This window comes from Lepisma saccharinum, chromosome 29, assembly GCF_977018435.1.
Source record: "Lepisma saccharinum chromosome 29, izLepSacc3.1, whole genome shotgun sequence".
In the NCBI taxonomy this organism is placed as follows: domain Eukaryota; kingdom Metazoa; phylum Arthropoda; class Insecta; order Zygentoma; family Lepismatidae; genus Lepisma; species Lepisma saccharinum.
In genome coordinates this window covers 5,051,977-5,073,608 of record NC_139257.1, presented here as the reverse complement: position 1 = coordinate 5,073,608, position 21,632 = coordinate 5,051,977, and the positions used below count along the sequence as shown (strand labels likewise).

At 35.7% G+C, this 21,632-nt stretch overlaps 2 protein-coding genes across 3 annotated transcripts in view; one reads left to right on the top strand and one right to left on the bottom strand.

Annotated features, from left to right (window-relative positions):
- Positions 1–21,632, top strand: part of LOC145981306 (uncharacterized) — a 410,568-nt gene that overhangs the window by 115,700 nt on the left and 273,236 nt on the right. The window lies entirely within an intron of this gene.
- Positions 16,303–21,632, bottom strand: part of LOC145981147 (uncharacterized) — a 47,471-nt gene continuing 42,141 nt past the window's right edge. Inside the window, exons 3-5 of the mRNA XM_083114273.1 lie at positions 18,969–19,062; positions 17,498–17,604; positions 16,303–16,418 (exon numbers count right to left, since the gene is read on the bottom strand). Coding sequence (XP_082970399.1) covers positions 16,303–16,418; positions 17,498–17,604; positions 18,969–19,062 — 317 coding nt within the window. The remainder of the gene's footprint in view (positions 16,419–17,497; positions 17,605–18,968; positions 19,063–21,632) is intronic.

The window sequence follows — 21,632 nt, the reverse complement described above, 5'->3', positions numbered from 1 at the left end:
AAACTTTCTGAGACACGTTTGCAAATCAGTAACACCCGTTTCACAGCCATTTTTGCTACTTGCAATACTTTACATGAAACAACTGGTAGATACCATAACTTTCAACACTTCTATTTCTGTCATTTGTTGACAAAACGAAACACATCGAGTACGATTCGACTCCATTTACTATGGACTTCACAACGCACATTGTAACTCCAAAATGACCAAAATGTCACTAAGCATGTTTTACACCCAAGCCCTTCAAATAAATATCTTATTAATTAAAGAGGAAGTGTTCTATTTGTCCCACCCATGACACAAAATTATTCACTTGTAGTCAGTGCCGGATCTACAAGCCGCAAAACCCCGCAGTGCGGGTGCACGGAGACAAGTAAGCCTTTATGGGGCTCTCAGCCATTGTGATAGTAGAGGGTTCTCATATTTAAAAAGTAAACGTTGTTACTCAGGGGTACAGAAACGAGTATACTGGTAAAGGTAAAGTTAAAGATCCCTGTGCTAACAGCACCATGCCATGAAGGCACAATTAATGTATGTGGGGGTAGGATCCCACATACTTTCGATGTGATCAGCACCAGCTTCCGGCAGCCTTTATTCCCCCACCGGGTAGAATTTAATTTGAGGCTGGTTGGGCCCTGGATACGTATTATGCGAGGACAAAGTCGGAAAAATTCCGACTTTACATCACCCACTTCGGGTCTCTCGCATGGAAGTTAGATTAAAATCAAATTCAGGTTAGAATTTCATGATAAAAGCAATGGTGATTGTTTCTTCAACCTATATGCAATAAGGAAAATGTCATGACTGCATGATTGTAACAAAGGTATCATTTTCCATGTGTGAGAAAACAGTGTCAAATACGTATATATCACATCACCATGGGCGCGGATCCCGGGAGACCTGGTAGCCCCGGGCCCCTTCAGTTCAAGCCATCCCCCCCAACAGTGGCCTAATGTATAACATTCAACATATTACTTAACTTTTGCACACAGAAACTTCACACACATCAGGTGAGAATATACGCAGGATTCTGATCTGAAAAGGGCAGAATCAATAATGTGGGACTATCACCGAGTTTGAGTGTCTTTCTTGTGCTTTTCGTTTACTATCTCAGTATTTCCTTTTTCAAACCGACAATGGATTAAGGAAAACGCAAGGTATATTATGAATGCATGTTTGTGAGAAAAGAGGAAGAAGTATGGTAATACTCTAGTCTTCATGCTCTTGAGTGAGCCAGTCCATTGCAAATAGGCACCTTTGTTTCCCTTCGGAAAAATGAAGCAGAATTTGAGATTATTCTGTTTTCAAAATGCCACTGTTTTATATAATCAGATTTTTTTTCCGCATGTACCTGTAAATATGTGTCTGCTACTTCATACTGCATTGATGTGGCTGAAAGTTTCAGTGTAACACATTTATACCAACATTCAAAACAATACGTGAATGTGTGTGTGTGTGTGTGAGCGGCTTAAGGGCAGGCGACCCAAACGATTGCCCGGGGAACCGCCCTCGACGGTGCCAAATCAGGGCGTCCCGTCCCGATTTAGTAGTGCAAAATCCTTATTTCTGATTACATAAATGTGGTTATTTGTTTCAAAAACAGTTCGATTTGTGTAGATAAAATTCATTGATTTTTTTCTCAATAACTCAAGTATATTGCAAAATCATGTATTAATTTAAACTAAGAGACTGCTGTTATTTTGATATCAACCTACAATAAGGTATTGAAGAAACAAAGCTATTACTTATTGTCTTTAGAACCGTAAATATACAACAGGGTCATGTTTTTTATTGGACGAAGGTGGAAAGTAGTGGGATCAGGGGAGAAAGTTGAGGCGGGGCTGACAGGGTGGACAGTTGGGGTGCCAAAAATCGACCTCGTCTAGATGAAAATGTTATCTTGGGCTTTCCTTTTTTACGATACTTAACATTAAACTCCTATAAAGGATTGTAGGAATAAACATTATAAACCGAATATGATATTCAAAATCTCAGTCAAAAGTTACATACAGAGTATTAGGTGAAGGTTGCCGAAATTGGACCGCTGCCTAAGTTGGACCACCTTTGTTTCTTACTATAGACGAGTATTTGAAACAGGTGAGTTGGCACTACTTATTGGCGACAGTGCCGTTATTGTTCGTGTTCGTGTTTCAATTATTGTGCTTCGGATCCTAAGATATTGTGTAGTGTAGGCGTAAGTAATCAAATCCCCTGTAGTATTCATTAACCACTAACTACATGTCGTAAAACTAGGATTTAGTTGCGTATGTTCGTTTTGCGTTATATTTTTAATTACGGGGAATAGTTCCCTAACTTGGACACCAAAGTGTTTTCCAAATTGGACCGGTCCATTTTAGGATATGTTAGGTAAGTAAAGATTTTTTTAAAAAAAATTGACAGGAAGTAATTATAGGACTTTAGATTCAAAAGATGTCGAAAAGAGGCACGTATGGGAAATGGAACGAAGATGATTTACTGATGGCTGTGGCTGCTTACAGAAACTGTGACTAAGGACTAAATGAGTGTGCCAACGTATATGGAGTGCCAAAGGCTACAATAAAGAGACAGTAAAAATACGTTTACGAATACAATAAAGTGCTTGTAGGGCCTCCCCGATGACGCAGTGTTAGCGTCATCGCCTTTTAATCAAGCGGTTCCACGATACTCGGTGGAGGCACATAGTGGATCGGATCCTACTGTAAAGTGTAGGTCCAGTCCCGATTAGCCTTTCTGTGTAATTCAATCAATCAATAAAGTGATGTTGTAGGCAAGCAACCTTTACTGTAGAAATGTAATGTAGAAATCTCGCCGACAACATTCTGTTATTTGATTTCAGGTTTTTCAGCTTCACAATCAAATATGTTCGAAGTTAGCCTTCGATATTGCAGAGAAATACGAATTAGCCCACTGCAGTAACAAACAAGAAAGAATGCCTGGCTAATATTGGTTTTATTCTTTAATGGGTCGGAATTCACAGCTTTTCCTCCGTCAACCAGAAAGAACATTAATGGCCCGGGTTAAGAGTTTAATATGGAGAATATTAATATTTTTTTTGACCTACTTGAAACAAAAACTGGTGACTTGAACGGAATTACAGCAAATACTATTTCTAATATTGATGAATCCGGATTTAAAACTGTACAAAAAAAGACAAAAAAAAGTAATCGCTCGAAAAGGTAAACACCAAGTTGTAGCCATTACAAACCGAGAGCTAGGAGTAAACACGACTGTAGTCTGCATTGTCAATGCGTCGGGTTTCTTTAACCGACCAATGATTATTTTTAAGAGAAATAGAAAACCGCAAGAATTTGAGATTGGTGCCCCGGCAGGGATCATGGTAGAAATTTCCCACATACGTTCAGAGTTGTTTGTGACATGGCTCAAGCATTTCAGGAACCATGTGAATAGCAGTAAAGATTCACCTGTACTCCTTCTACTATATGGTCACAACATACATAGCAAAAATCTAGAGGCGTTGTTTTAACGTAAAAACACTTTTAATTTATTATAATGTTAATAATAATTGTTATTTACCGTTTTTCTTCTCAGGTCCAACTTAGGCAACTGTGAGTCCAAATTACGATACCCGTTTCCCAATTTGGACCATTCATCCAATTACTTTCTTCTTATTTTATAATGTTAGTACTTATATGTTTTAAAATTTATTACTATCCGATGAAAGTGCATGGAATGTTCTATACTTCAAAATATTTTTTTTTTCGAATTAGTCATTAATGGAGAAATTAATTAAGAAAAAACGAAACTGGTCCAATTTTTGAAAACCTCCCTTATGTTGTAAAATTACATAATCCCAGTAGTACAGTGAATATTATTTTCAGCTAATAAAGTTCGATGTATCCGGATATATATGATTTGTTGTCAAAGCTAGTTATTGTAATTACAATTTTTCAAATGTTAACTAACTCAAGTGTATTAGGGCCCAACTAACCCCTCCCTCCCAAACAGAAAGAAATCAGTATTTTGCTTTACTTAGCTTTGCTCTCCCCCCAAATCTCTGAAGAAATCGGCGCATAAGCACATCAACACCTTCCCATTTAAAAACTTTTGGGGAGAATTCAATATGGCGGACGTCCGCTTAGAACACAGCAATGTAGTTCCCTCTAAGCCTAACCTGTTTCTATCATGAGCAATTGTACCAAGCCTAACTCCTTTACTTTTATAGGGAGTATAAAGGGACTTCTGAATCACCCTATAGGCCCGTGTATGTGACTTTGTCAACATGAGATCAAGAATTACTCACACATACACACATACATTATAAGGGGGCCTTTGGTATTATCTTGCGGGGGGTGGGGAGATTTGTAGATCCGGCACTGCTTGTAGTTATAAATCTAGGAACGTATATTAACGGTAGTTTTGTTTAATCAACAGTGTTTAGTTTCACAATTCATTGTACAGAAACTGTAAAAACATGTTACTTAACTATCAATATCAAAAATGTAGTCGAAGCATTCCACGCGTGACAATTGAATGCCCCTTATACCTTAGAGTAAATAGCGGCCACTTTAATTAATAATTAATTTTACAAGTAGGTACAGGTACGCAATAAAAATCCTGAAATACGCGCATCCTTGAAATATATTATTTGCATTTCATTACACTACAATAGCAAATCTTCAACAGACACATCGGTCATCTCCGTAGGGTAAGACAACACCATGAAATGAAGCTAGTATTTCAGGATATATTTGTCTTATTGAAATGCAATAGGATATCAAACTTTATGTGATATAAACCTTCCTATTGTCTTGAGTAAGTGTTGTCAGCGCGACAGGGTACTAAGTTGAAATTCATATATGATTATAATATCTGTTCATTAGAGCATCGCCCAATTTAGTCCTTGTGGTTAATCATAGTGAGGAGAAATCTACGTAAAATGACGGACTTAGAGAAGTTCTTAAAATATATTAAAGATTATTTCACGTGATATATGCTTGGAACTATTTTGTCTTTATATGTATTTGGAGATAGGGGTATGGAAAATATGGTCAAGCAAATCAGGTTACCCAGACATGCCATCCTTCGATATCTGTAAAGTCATGTTAGGAAAATATTATTTCTTGCTTTCTACGTTAGAACAATGTCGAAAATTAAGTAAAGTATATCTTACACTTCTTAGAGTTATAAAAATTATAGCCGTTCAACAAAAACGCATTTTTATTCGATATTTGGTATTCGACCTACAGTTTAATTTAGGATATGAGCCTCTGAATCGAATTCAGAACACCTTGATTCAAAGTAATAACATATAATCCACCAAAACGTTTCATTCGAATACAATACATCCATTTGTATTAACGTCTTAAAAGCAACTACTATATTTTATCTTCCGATACATAAATAAGAAGTTTAGTTTTGTACAAACCCTAAATTATTTAATTTACTAACATTTCCTTCTTCAAGAGCTCAGAAAACATTGAAATCTCAAGTAACAAAATATAAATCCTCAAGGATTTGAGTAACACATCAGACAGGGAATAGCACAATATATATACATATACAAATTTTTGAGATGTGGTGATTAAAAATACGAGAGATTATTTTATGTTTGTTCATTCACTGGAATTGTCAGACCGCCGAGCAATCTCAAGAATGTGCACGCATCGATATTTCCTCAGAGCTATTGACTGACAGGTAAATACGAGGATCTAACATGATCCAGCGTGTTCGAAAGGTGTAATAACCTTTCGAGGCAAAATATTATAAAAGCAAGTTCACCCTAGACCTCGCCCTCATTTCTCTTATTTTACTCATACACTTTGCCACGAACAAACTACAACAACGGTGTATGAAGTTTACGGCTACATAAGCCTGACACCATACGTGTGGAATTGCCCGGAATAGTGAGCCAAGGGTCACAGTATCGAACCTTGGCACCAGTCGCAATTCGGTCAGCAAGAAGCATTTGGACAAGAAACATCATTCGTCTACCAGGTATGAACAATCGTGAATAACCTAAATTCAATCTTCATATCTCCTTTCTCTTAGTCGGAGCAGGTTCAACTCACAAGTATATTTATGCTCTACCTAAATGTGTTATTGAAGCATCCCTGTGACTTCAGATCCCAGGTAAAAGAGGGATTACAACATGGTGGAGGTGCTTTAGGCACTTTTGCAATTGAGTACCCTTCTGTACAAATTGCTTTAAATTGAATTAGTTTCCCCTCCCACTTTGGGACCATCTCACAAATTAAATTTTTAGTAGTCACAATTTAATACTCCACAGTATGCTTAAGATGTGTCAGGCCCAGTGATAATTTTGTATATTACTATATGGAATACAACCCATCTTTTCTTTTGTGCCGTCTCGCCCCACAAGATCTAGTTCTTTTGCATAATATTCATTCTGTACGTGCTTAAGCATGATTCACACGGGAATGAGAACAATTGCTTGTATTTATTTGAAAAACGTCATATCAATGTTTTAACTAACTGCATTCCAGTACTTTCAGTTGCTCTTTGCTCAGCACGACGAACTTTAGTCTATGAATACGTGACAGATAGCATTGCACGAACACCTAGATGCTTCTCTGGACCAAATCATAGAGTTAGCTACTGCAATTTCGGAGGGCCCAGTACAATCAAAACCCCTATCACCGGCCCCTCCCCTCCACTAACACGGTTAAGATCTGCTAACAGAAACTACCTCCAATTCTTACTAGGATTAGAAACACCCAGCAGAACCCGACACCAACCTTTGGCAAGCACCCCAACTAACATACCGACTAACTCTAACACGACTAATAGCCCCAATAACGTTACTGCAGAAATTTCCACCACTGACATGGCCTCTTCAATCCCAACTGCGCTATATTCGACGCCTTTCAGCGGAAACAAAAATATGTCGAGCCCTTTTTCCTGAGAATAGGGAATGTTGCTCACGCGACTGGATGGTCGGAAGCGAAGCGAAAAGAAATGTAGCCTTTGTTCTTAACTGACACAGCTCTGACATACTTTCACGACATACAGAACTTACACTACACGACTTATACCCAAATCAAAAATAAGCTAAGTGCCCTGTTCAAAGGTGCTTTCCTTACCGCAGAGCCTGTCCAGATTGTTTTGGCGCGCAAACAGTTGATTACGGAGCCCATTCATGCATATGTTATTGCTAATAAAGTATTGGTCAAACAGTATTTCCCGAACGCCACTGAAGAACATACTTTATCCTATGTAATCACGGTACTACGAGCTAAATACATTGGTTGCTTAACTAACAAACACTTTGCCAAAACAGAGGAATTAAGAGGCCACCTACAAAATTTTGAACGCAAACAATTATTGATTAATTCTCGCATGATGGAGAAGTATGAAATTGATCAGGATATAGCGCAAGCAAGCTTGCATCAGACATTGACCTATGGGCCACTTCACAGCTGTTCCCATGCACAGGTTTGCTCCCCCTCCCAAGTAATACGCCAACTCCGGCTCAGCCTTTTGTAGCGTACAACCAGAATCCAACTCTATACCCCCTCCACACTCCGCTTATCAAGTCCAAAGTCTGCAGTCAACTCCTGCCTTTCCCTCGCAGACAGCTACGCCAATGGTTGCTGTGGGAAATTCTCCTTCGATCATATATCAGCAACAGTCCCCTCATCAGATTCCAACCTCGGTTTCCCAACCAAGTTCCCAAATTCCACACTACGCTTCGCCACCAGCTGTTGCCACTGACAACACCTCCTCTCGTGACGATCTAAATAAGCTTTCCACGCATCTTGAAAATTTGTGTCTACATTTCCGTGAAGAACAACTGAATCCAACCTCAATACTTAACTTTTGTGCTAATGTCTTTGAATTCGCAAAGAATTCAAATAAAACACACATAATAGGGATAATAGAGTTCAAAACAAGGGGAATAATAACTCCTCTTCCTACAGAGGTAATTATAGGGCTAATCAAACAGGAATAGGTCGTACTCTAGAGGACAATTTAGAGGAAATAATAGTTTTCAACGTAGAGGTCAGAATCGAAATATGGGTAATCGCGACGATACAAATACATCGGCCTGTACTTTGTGTGGTCGATATAACCACTTAAGTATTAATTGCTATTACAAACCACAAAGAGACAATAGTTTAAACTAGAATCATCTTCGGTTTCCAGGAACGAAATGTTCCCAAAATTGACAAAGATGGTCTGTATTACATCAACAGCATTATACAAGGGAAAGAAATAGATTTCCCAGATATCAATTTATCCCTCCCACCTCCTCCCTTCCGAAAGAAAAACCTACAATGTAAAGTCCACAATTCAAGGTGTGTCTGGAACAAAACTGAGTGTGTCTGAAATTGTAGTCCTCCATATCAAAATTGGAAAATACAAATATTCACACCTTTTCAAAATCATAGATTCTAGAACCCTCCCTCCACTATTAGGAAATGACTTTTTGCGTACACAGAGGTGCGAGATGTCGTTAAAAGACAATACGATAACTATTCATCATTTAGGACATACTCCAAGTTACAGTATTTTGAGGTCAAAGTACAAAACTCACCAGGTATCATATTCAACCAAATTGAAAATCCAAATGTGTATACGGGGAAAGCTACCCTTTCAACTTGGATACCTTATTTTCTATGGTCCTTTCGACACACGGATTGTTTGTCACATGGATATTGTACAGCTTTGGCCGGAGACGCATACTCGTAACGTAAACAAACTTTCAAATAACAAAACACGCACGTGTCTCGCGACATATAAAGAAGAAGAAACTCTTACAAGTAGGACCGCTGGCAAGAAATCGCTTGCAGGCGGTGTGTACCAAACAAAGACGACGGAATAGAGAACACTTAGCACTTTTCAGTTTATGGTGTCCGATGATTGAAGTGGATTAAGTTTTAATGTAAATTATAGTGTTTCAGGTTAAATTTACACTCACAATGTTGCTTAATGAATTTGATTGATATGAATGCTTTAAGAATGGACTTCTTCATCTGTTCCAGTTTTAAGTGAGCAAACGAAATTAAAATTCGAATTGTAATTTACATTTATTTCACATTTTGAGAAGACTGAGAGTAGCCTATTGCTTGCTGCCATAGGAAGAAAGCATCTTCCAATTACGTGAAGGTACACCATACAGTGTCGCTCTGAATATTTCCGCAAACACGACCGTCTCTTTATTTTCACTTTCCTTTCTCATCCTAGGCTATTTCATTTTCTGTTTCTTTATCAGTTCCGTTCTCGCTTGCTCGCTTCTTACTAGTTCACAAATATATTTCTGTATTCAAGTGTATTTGTGATATTTCCGAAACTATTCGCAGAAATATGAAGTTTTGGAAGTTGAAAGAGTGTACGATATTATATCTTGTAGTTCCATACATACAGTAAATCAGAAGTAGTATTGCATATTTCCGTGCGTGTGTATCATGTTCGTATTTATTTAATTACATTATCTATTTTTAGAAAATGAATTGCTGTCAGGATTTCATACACAATACCTCGTTTCATGGACTATCATTTACATTGAAAGAAGGATGCTCAAGGCATGAGAGGAACGTACTTCCTATTCAAGTTAGTAATGAAGTTGGATTATGTAGAAGGAACAAATACACAAGAACGAAAATGTTTTATTGTTCTATAAATTTTCTCACGTTTACGTGTAATTTCTAACTTTACCGACTTTCTCATGGTCACATTCACATACTTGTAATCGCGGTTTCGCTCGTTTTAATGCTTCAATTCAAACGGTAACGTAATTTCTGCCGTCATTATCTTTGAGATTGGAGTTCACGCTAGACAAATGTAGGAAATTTAACTTCCAATTTGAAACCAGTACTGTCAGATAAGTAAATTGAAACATATAAGACTGACACTTTGTTATGCTACACAAGGATGCTTTGTGTGCTACATATTGTTGTCAATGTTTACTAGAGAAGTATTTCGTTCATAGAATAGTTAGCCTTGGAATTTGTTAAACTTTGTTTCAGATATTTCTGGTTTTTGTGCTTTGCTATGTCCTCCATAGTAACAGCCTTCTTCATATTGTCAACATGAACGAATTTCCAGAACGATCTAACATTCATTTTAATCCTCTTAACAGAAAGGATACCTTCTGCAATGTAGACATGACGGATTTGGACAAGATGATAACCCAAATGTTAGTTGAAATTTCATTAGGTAATATTTTTATTTCAGTCCTTTATTCCGGACTACCTTTGAACTTAAGCTCCATTTTGTTCTATAGTAACTGTATTTATAACGGCTTCTCATATGGAATGAGAGTGAGAATGAGAGTACGAACGAAAGAGAAAGGAAACAACATTTTTTTTAAACATTAATCTGGGAAATCGCCAACCAGTCTCCTAGAAACATTTCGTTTCTTTGTTTATAGGTGGAAGACCTAAAGTATATGCTTCCAGTAACCCTTAAAAGTCTCTAGTCTTCAATTTAAATTGATTCTTTCAAAATTGCCATGTATTTTAGGTAAAAAATTCCTTCAAGAATATTACACGATTGGATACTGTACTCATACTTCGTTGAATGAATCGATGAAAATTGTACATTCTGTCGTAACACAATTAAGGCTTGTTTCCAAATTTAATAAAGCATTCAACGTGCTGACCAAGGCAGAGTTTATAGTAAAATAACAAACAAATAAAACCTCTAACATGGTCTTCTTCAGACAAAGATTCATACTGATAAAATATATTTTCAGAAAGTATTATTATACAATAAATTCTGCCTTGGCCTACATTTTGAGTGTTTTATGTAAGTTCTGTTTTTCATCCTTACTGTCGCCTAAGTACGTTTTACTTTGTCATATTCATATCTAGAATATTTTCCTTCTCAGCGTTAATTTTAAACGTCTTAACGTCTTGATAATCATTTACAAGAAAGTTTCTTGTCTTTTAAACTATGGTGTATCAAGGAATTTAATTTGGAAATTAGTGAACGAAAGCCTGATTATATATGGCCTTAGTTCTCCCCAAAATTAAAATCCTCAATACGCTAGTCTTCATAAAAAGAGTAACTTTATGTAATCTTGCACACTTCTTTTAATCAATGGATAAAAGCATTGATGAAATTGAAGATTGTGATCTGGATTTTTTTAAATTCTGTTTTTGCAGCATATGAGAGGCCAGTCAGAATTGCGACTGCATGGAACTAAAATTTGTATTTCTTATTATACATCGATTTAGTGACAACTTTGGCTATTTATTACGATAAAGATGGATTATAATGTCATTGCTGAAGGAACACTCACATAGGAGGACTCATGCCCATATCGAGATTCAAACCTGGAACCCTCAGTAGCTCTATCATGAGTTGACCGCTCAATGCGCTCTGGCACCGAATTGTTTCTGTAGGAATGAATAACTCAAATGATTGATTGATCGAAAATGTTTGATGTAGGAAAATAATGCCATTGTTAATTTTGTAGTTATTTTGTAATATCTTGTAATTGTATTTGAATTGTAAACTACTAATTGGCTGATACATATGATAAAATACCAAATACTAGAAAATATACAAAATCATGTATATACTTCATTGATAGTGAGTGTCAGCAAGACTACTATTTATCAATGTTATGAAAACATTGCACAAGCTAGTATAAACTTTTCTGTTAGTTTTATATATTTTCCTAGTAAATGCTTGCAACAAAGAAAGTAGAGAGCGTGCAGCGAGTCTACTGAAAAACATTGATTGATTGATTTGCTCTATTTTACTTCGTTTCTTGTGCTAGTTTTGGCTAATTTGCGAAGCTGGGGATGGGTGATGATATGATGAAATTAATGAATGGACAATCATCAACATCCTTGCCCAGGCTGGGATTCGAATCCGGAACCCGTGGCGTCGTAGCGCGATGTGCTAACCACTCCGCCACGGGGACCGGCTACCGAAGAACGTCATGATTGACTTTTGCCATCATGAAGTTGAAATTAACTTCTATGACTGGAATAGCTTGCGTTACCTTTCGTTTCTTAAATTACAATCTGGTGTCAGATTGTTTTTATCTATTCATATTACTCTGCGAAAGATAAATGATAGTTATTTATTGTCTCATAGAAAGAGGAAAAGTTGTTTTAACACTATTTTATTTTAAACAATGCTAATAGAGATTTGAATTACAATTGAATGTTGGCCTTAAACTACTAAAATTAGTTCAGCAGGAATTAAAGTACATAAAGCTTTTAGTTATGTGGTGACTCATGAAAATTATAAACAACCTTTTATGGCATTACGAAGTGACATTTTCACACCCAAAAAATATATATCTTATGGTTTAGGCCCGATGGAAAAATATTTTAAGACAAATCGGCATTTTCGCACATGATGTTCTCTCTCTTAAACATTTGCATTTATATCGAATTGTGAAAATTTTCAATTAAGTTTATGCAACAACTGTTTTTCAAAATAAACTTTCACAATTTTCCTACACAGTTACTCATCAAACACAATCTATGGAAATACTACTACAAATTTTAATAAAATCTTTGTCTTATAAACCAAATACATCGTTTAACACACACTATATATACCGAAATGTTACACACTCTTATAATATTTATATACATGAGAGAATTCAGACTTTTAAAATATGTGTCTCTGTTTCTAGTATCTAATATTGTATGCAGTATATTATGTATTCCTTTGTGCATAGTGTTGCATTTAATTTTGCTTCAAGGTCCTGAAGATTTGTAACTTTGTGTTTTCTCAGTGGGTTTCTGGTTCAATTTTGAACAAACACACGAGCAAAACCCGATTCAAGTTGAAATTTAAAAGAGAAGCTTCAGTTTGAAATTCTATGTGCCAAACATTTCAATATGTATAGATATTGGCAGGTATAAACAAATTGGCAGGTATAAACTTGATAAGTACGTTACCATTAGATATTGACAAGAATGGCGTTTTCATTTTATAATTATTTTTTGTAAGATTTATGTTTTTCAAGTAGCTCGCTATTTGTAAGTAAATTGGGATTTGTCAGGTAACCCAAGCAGAGGATACAATTATCAAGACAGCAAGCGCAAAGTGTCATGTTTCAGCTCACTTTTATTCAAGTTTCTTCATAGGCAATAATTAAGCAGATACTAGTAGTAAATTATAACATAGTTAAATCGAGTATTATTTTACAAATTATGCAGAAAATGTTGATCCTTCAATTCATCTCTATGTTTTAAAAGTGTATATTATTAAAAGAGAAGACACAGTGGAAAACAATATATGTACTATGTAACAATTTCTGAACAGAAATAAAACTTCGAAGATGTAGGATACCGGAAGAAATTTATTAATGTAATAAATATGGTAAAACATTTTTAAACAGGTCCCTTGGATACAACAGCAGTCAGCACAAAGAAAAGAGTTAAAAACAATAAAAATACCATTGAAATGTTGTGACCTCCATTAAGGCAGGATTAAAACACTTTTATTTTACATTTGAAGTGACACCAAATGTAAATAGAAGTACACGCTATGATTAAAATACACGATTTATACTAACTGTTAGTTCTTGCATGATTTTTTGTCCAAGTTGAGTTCAAGAATTTCCATTTGATCTCTTGTTCCCACAGTAGGTTAATCACGGCCAGGGAACATTACACATTAAGATCAACAGGATGCATATGTTATTGTGTTACATTTACTGCCTTGAAGTGCTGATATCAGCTTGGAACAACATTCAGAATATAATCGAAACATTGAATACAAAGAATAGAAATTGTGTTACATTGGACTGAAAGAGAAAACGAAACTACCATTTAAGACTAAAATACGTATGCATACAGATACGCATGAGCGTACTTAAGGGTGGGGGCTCAACGGATCCAAACCCTCCCTCACGGTTCAATAAAATTACCAGACTATCTGTTCTATCCGCTTGTTCCTAAACAATTCTTCGGACTTCTAATATTCTCCTTAATTTGAGACGTATAAGAAGGGATACGGATGGGAAGGAAGTTACATAATTCCACACACCAGATGGGACTGCAGACCAAATGTCTGCAATTACCTCATAGTTTCTTAATTTCTGCGATAAGAAACTGAATTGGGACTGTCAAATCAGTTACATTTTTTTCCCTCGAGTCTTCTTGAAGGAATTTGGTTTTTAAAAACGCAGTGCAAGAAAACAAGGGAAACATCGTAACATTCTCAAGTTGTTTGACACAAGATGAACAGAAAAGTATCAATACTAAGTAGCGTGACTTTGGAAATGTATTCACTAATTATAGAAACTTTACAGACTTGACAAATTACTATAGATCTTTTGTACTCTTACGGCGGACGGTTCTAGTTCTGGCAAGGGGAGTGGGGAGCGGAGATTACGCCGCAGATCAACCAGACAACAACGGAGACGCCGAGACACACGACGCAGCGGGAAGATGTGCTACGTGAACCTCGTTCTACTGGTTGCTGCATTTGTCGTCTTGCAGCTCCCCCACTTCCCTTGCCAGTATTAGGATCGTTCGCCGTAACAGTAGAAAATACATTTAGAAGAGAAATATTTCAGTAAGGTCTTCAGTTTCTTCACTGTGTAACCTGCGGGGAGTGTGAAACATCTCAACCTGTTCTAACCAAATTGGTTTCACGCAGTGCATGATTATGTTGGGCACCTCAAAAGGTAGACTGTTCAGTACTGTGAACATGACAGTATTTTAATAGAGATATTAAAAAAAAACTAAGAGATTGTTCTGAGAACTTTAATGAAATTTAATCCATAGCAGAGAAACTACTTATAGACTATGATGATGAAACGAAGAGACCTAGAACACGCAGTTTCTTCGGGATGCGCAATGTCCTGGAATCGGGTGGGAAAGAAGAAATGATTAAGACTATACTTTCCTCAACTTTATTTATATTTAAATGCGTAATATTAACATGCTCATTTTACTAAACAATCTAACTGCACATTGAACCTCTCCCTCTCGATAAAGAGGTATCGAGTTACAAGAAGATCCTGCAAAGATATTTGACATCACGATAGCGCCGCATTCTGCTACAGCGTTGCATTTCAGTTGCAAATCTCTTCCATTGCATAGTAAGCTGTTTACTGTGAACAGTCAGTGCTTCGGTGCTCGCACTGTTCAGTCAGCAGTTCTCAAATAAAGTTTCGACATTGTGAGATAGCAGCTTAGTTCATTATGACACCGAAAAGGAATGCAAGATTAATGATATACTTGGAAGTAAATTTCTGTTTCTATTTAAGAAGTGTAAAGAATATGATAATGGATACGTACATACACACACCTTTGTCGGGTCCAGCCACCCCCTCCCTCGCCCTTCTCCCCAACAAGTTTCCGGTCAGCAGTGTTCCAGATTTTACTTATGAAATATAGCAACCCTGACCATACCAAAAGTTGACCCCCCCCTTACGTAAATTCTATATATACGCCCATGCACATACGCATGTCATGAGTACACACAGGCACACATACACACAAATAAGTATGATTGCTGTTGATTAAAATCGTCACAGAATAAAATGAAAATAAAAGGAATATGTAATACACTCATCTCAATTATGTGAAGATCTACTACAAGTTGAAATGTAATATTACTTTAGTGTATTTTTTCCTGTAACAAGTATGCTTTCAGGACGCAGGCGAATATTGCATATGATAGTAGAGTTAGTAGAAATTGGTGAAAGGCGAATATAATAAGCTAATCATGTCACAAAATTATTATGGTGAGAATCAATACACTACAAACCTGTCTATAAAGTATTCGCCCTTGGCGAGACACTTCCTATACAGAGAAACAACCCCTCGTACACTCTGTCGAAGACATTTTTCGCTTCTACTGTGTTTAGGATGGGACAAATGAAATCACATTCATAAAAATCCCCATTATCTTTTTCCGAATGACTTCCATATTTCTCTACAATTGAGAATTGAGTTGAGATAAATTTGTTTTTCGGTGTGAGAATTGCTTTAATAGTAGTAAAAAAATTGTGACAATTATATAAGTCGTGTGTTTTGAAAGCCTAGCGAACTATTTTTATTCCTATGCTGATAATCATTTCATCAGCCATACAGTAATATTCAAATTGTTCTTTACCGAAAATGTCTAACAAACCATTAGTGAAGTTGAAACATTTCTAATTCTTTCTTACTGCTTTCAATCTGTCCTAACTCTAAATTATGCCAAAGTACAACGTTAATTACAAATACTAATACATTCACTATAAAAATGAACTATACATTACATTGCAAAGTGAACATATAAACATTTCCCTTTGGTATTTGGAACTTAAATCAATAAAGGAACCACATTACTTCAATATATTTGAATCAGTTACATACTCTTGCATTACTTGTGATTAGATGGTACATTATCGTGTTACTTCAATATTCTTAATACAATCAAGAGTGGCTTAAATACCATGAAGTACAGAATCTCAATAAAGCTGATGACGCTAGCTCCTAGGAATAGTCCAACCAGACCTGCTAAAGAAACTGCAAATGTTGATTAGCGTTACTGTCTTATATGTAATTACAATGCAATTTTAGAAACTAAATTAAAATATTGCTTCTCAATAAATTATGTGAACCAAGCAATCAATTAATCAATTAGCAAAGAAATACCAAACTAACCATGAAAGTACAAAAATAGACAAATTCATATATCCGCTACGGCTGATTTTATTAAGGAAATCAATAGGTCAATCGCTTAGTATTATTAGCTACAGAAATAAACGTTACTAAAGGATATGTGTTGAAATTATTTTTAATTAATAAATTGTATTATAGTGATTGGAGTAGAAAACTTGATACTATATATGCGTGACCTGAATGGAAGTATTTTGGTGAGAGTATCTGTATTCGTAATCATTACCTGATCGTTTCCAATCATTTTTTTTGTGAAAAGGAGTTATTGGGAATGAAGAAGATACACTAAGGCAGGAGGTACATGTAAAGTTGCATAGTGGTATTAGATTCTGAATTCATTGTAATTATTTATCAAAGTGTGAAGAAGATGCAATTGTTCATGTGAAATCATTGAAATTATTTATTAAACTATGAAAAAGCTTTAACTGTAGATGAAAATGGTATGAAATTATCATCCAAAATTTAATTAGATAAAGAGTATCTTTAAGATAATGTTTTTTACAATCTCAAGAAAACTGTAAATTCTAAAGCAATAAATCCTACGTTTTCTCTATCCACGAAGCAGGTTCCGAGATTTTATCAGAGTTTAGATGACTTGTTGATCAGCATCTTACTGTTATGGCCTAGATTATTTTCGTCTCTTGCGAACCACCCACAGTCTTCTTCAATACTAACAGCATATAAGCAAGCGTTGTCTATCACGCTGCAGTTAAATAGCGCAGAGAACAAGCGAGGGAAATAGAGTACAATAATAGAAAGATCGGTGATATTGTGTATTGATATTAGAAACGAAGACCTTTATTTATCTCAGCTTCCAATTTGCTTCCTAACATTGTGTGTGCACTATGCGAGCTATATGAATGCCGTTTTTATATATTCTATGAATTCATGACATCGAATACATAGTTTCTGAAAATATTACTTACTGAATACATCCAAAGGTCCACGAACTACTTTAAGCCTCACCATTTCGTGAGAGTGCAAAAACGTCAGTTTAACATGGCAAGTCGGATATCCATACAAGTTGCATACACTGAAAACAAATCACATGACATTAATATATGTTGCGAGTAATGTGCACGATAGAGTCTTATCTTCTTAAGCTGCATACCATTAGCTGGAGATATAATAAGCATGTTCTTTGAAAATATTGAAGACTCACCAACAAGTGTGGTAGGATGAATCATGCTTTTTGCAAAATTGACGCTTACTAAGCATTAGTCTCTTGAAAATTGCCTTCACGTTCAGTTTAAGGTTGCTCGAAAGACATTCCAATTGCATATACCTTTCTCCAGTTTCCTCTCAAAATATTATATTACCATCTTTAAGGATAAGTGGCAGATATAAGAGCGAATACTGTTTGGACAGTAAAGAGTGGAAGAAGGTTTCAGAACACAGGTAAAATAAAATAAAAATAAAAGAAAACGATTTCACATACACAGTCACGAAAACGTCTGTGTTGTAACGAATTCGTTAAAAGTGCGAAATGCTTTGTTACAACACGGCAGTGTCCGTGACTATAGATTGACTAATATCAATGTTGCCAGACATAGGGAATTGTAATACAAAGAAACATTTTCTATAACTAAACTGTACAGGGATGCATAAGTGAAGTGGGGGTGATGAGTTTTGATTTATTGTTATCGTACAGCAATATTTAATTAATTTAATTAATATATCAGGTTAGAGCTCTTAGAAAAACTAAGAAAGTTATATTGTGTGACAAAAAGATTCATATTGTCCTCAATGTTGATCTCGACATATACGTATTTGTGGGCAAGTTTCAATATTTCCTTTCTCCAGTTACTTCAGGATCGTTGTGGAATGATAATTTACTTTATTTCTCCCGAAAAATCATGGAGAGTGTATCGCGAGTTTCAGCATTCCAGAGTGTTGCAGAGTTCCATTGCCAGATTTTCAGAGTTCCAGGGTTCAAGATTTCCTGATTCCAGATTCCATTGTTTCGGTGTTCCAAATTCCAAATTCAGGCATAAACACCCTAGAACTGTATTGGGTGTGTTGTATGGACACACCCAATACAGCTCTAGGGTATTTATGCATGAATTCAAAAGACAGTTATTTATATTAGACTTTCAATCGTTTGAAGAGACATGCCGTAAAATAGTCATATCTCCAGAACTCCAGCGTAGCGTTTTTTGTGAATATCTACATATCTACAAATCCTCCATCAGGAAGGATTGACTGGTAAATGTATCTCATTTATTCATATTCCCTATAATTGGCTCTCTACGAAAAAAGTTCATAATGCTGAGTTATTGAATGCCTATTGAGAGCTAGTAGGGAGTATAAGCAAGATGCACTTCAACGTAGGGTAGACAGCAAGTGTTTGTGAGTTGAAAATATATTTCCATAAGTTTATAATGGATTCATATTTACCTTATTCTTCGGCTGTGTATAAGAGAATACTCTTGTCTTTCACAAGTAGGCAGGCAGTTACAGTGAAGTTTCGTCTCATATTTGGTTATTTTACCTGGAAAATAAAATAGGAGAGAGACTAGGAAACTAATTAACAATAGTAATGATATCAATATTGGATATTTATTATATTTGATGATTCGGCACATGTAAAAAGTACTCAATGTTCCGTGAATTGAGGCTAGCGGCACAAAAATGTAATGTTTTTCTGGTAACAACTTAAAAACATACTGATTTACTTATGAAAAATAACGTTGAATACACTAGCGAATATAATTTGAGTGAATGAAGTGATTACGGCATGACATTTAGTAGTTATGATTATTTTGAAATGAGTGACAGCTTTAGATCTTTAGAGTGCACTTCTATTCACATAAAGTGGCACATTCGTTTCAGTTAGTCCAGGTTCGGAGACGATTGAGTATTGTTTTCCGAACACTTAATTCGAGTGTAACAATCCCTTCTTGTAAATTAATCAAGAGAGGCACAAAGGAGAAGTAATATAAAACAAATCAATCAATCAATAGGCTACATAAAATTATTACCTTTTTACGTCTGTAAGTTCATTCTCTAATGTTGTTTTCGAGTAACATCAGCCGGTTGATGTCACGGTTTACAGGGTTGCCAAATTGAAGGCTCCGGCCTCCAATAAAGCTGGCCATGGCTCGAGCCATTAGTTTCGGTCAATGCCAACATGAACACTGGTGTTTATAAGGACATTTTAGATAATAGCATGCTGCCCACACTGTGGCAAGCAATTGGAATGGGCCCTTTCCTCTATCAGCAAGATAATGCCCCTGTCCATAAAGCCTGGTCCATTACATCGTGGTTTGAGGACAATCAGGTGGATGTGTTAGCTGGCCCGCTCAAAGCTCCGACTGGAACCTCACAGAAGATCTTTGGGAAAAACTGGAGCGTCAATTACGTGCCGGACCCACTCGACCGAAAACCACGCATCAACTATTCACGAGGTTACAGGACGAATGGGAAAAAAATCACCAGCAAACACCAGAACTTGGAAAGCCACGCATACTCCCAATATACCTGTACGCATGTTACCTTAATTTTTTCTTTACTTTACTACTACTACTGGTAGCAATATTTCAACACGCATTTTCAGGGACGCTACATTGAGTTTCTGGCTCATATAAGACATAGTTGCCACATGTAAATGAATTTGTAGTAGAAATATTTTGTAAAACAAAAAGTAAATAAATAATACACAGAATCTTCCACTGCTACGCTATGATCTGAATTACAGTCTTCTATCCTGTACGTATAATTTTTTTGTAAAATCAGGTGGAACTTATATTTCTCCACATATAAATTAACACTCTGGTCAGATTTCGTAACTCGGGTATTATGGAAAGTAGAAATTCTTCATAAACCTTGAAACTTGCAACTTGGAAGCTGTGATTTTTATTTGGTGTTTAGGTTTTTAGTTATTAAATTTTTAAAAGTAATCATGAAATAATTGTAAGATCGAGACATGTATTTATGTATTAACTGTGCTACTATTTTAAGCATGGAAACTAAATTTATTACATATGAGTCGTGTACCTAACGCTTGTTGAAAGCAGTAAATGTCTGTAAAGGTGTTGCATGTTGGCAGACCATCTGAAATAAATTAAATAACATTAATATTGTACTATTTTCGTACATAAATACATATTTTGAACTTTGTAATTAAACATGACCCTACAAGTAATTACATATTTCCAACTACAACTTTATGCATTGTACTTTAATAGAGAAATGTCTTAAAATATCAGTTGAAATAGAGTGTATGTATGTGTGTGTGTGTGTGTGTGTGTGTTATATTACTAACTTAAATACGAATATCTCTTAGAAAACTTATACATTTGTCATTTTTCCCTTGCTTGATAAAACTGGTCATCTTTATTTTGAGTACCTCTAAACCATAAACCAAATAATATATATATATATATATATATATATATATATATATATATATATATATATATATATATATATATATATATAGTATTGACATTTAGTAGTTTTGATTATTTTGAAATTAGTGACAGCTTTAGATCTTTAGAGTGCACTTCTGTTCATTCAAAGTGGCACAGTCGTTACAGTTAGTCCAGGTTTGGAGACGATTGAGTATTGTTTTCCGAACACTTAATTCGAGTGAAACAATCCCTTCTTGTCAATTAATCAAGAGAGGCACAAAGGAGAAGTAAAATAAAAGAATCAATCAATCAAACCAATAACCAGTCCATATTTCTAATTGAATTGACACAGGATAACTTATTCAGCATTTCTACATAAACTGTCATATCTTATCCATTTCCTGTGTTGTTGAAAGAGTGCTATGATTCAAATTTTGTAGAGTCATTTGCGGTATGTGTTGGGGATCCGAGGACGTAATAGGCGTACTAGTATAAATTCATAGTACCGAATGGGGAAAATGGAACTTGGACTCACACTAGTAGTTCGTCACTGGAAACCTTCCACACATTGTGGAAAGTAGTAATTCTTCATAAGCCTTGAATCTTGCAACTTGGAAGCTGTGATTGCGGCTGGATACAAGCCTGTCGTACAGCTTCAGATTTCAAACCAGGATGACTGGAATTATTAAATATCATTTTCGTCAGTAAT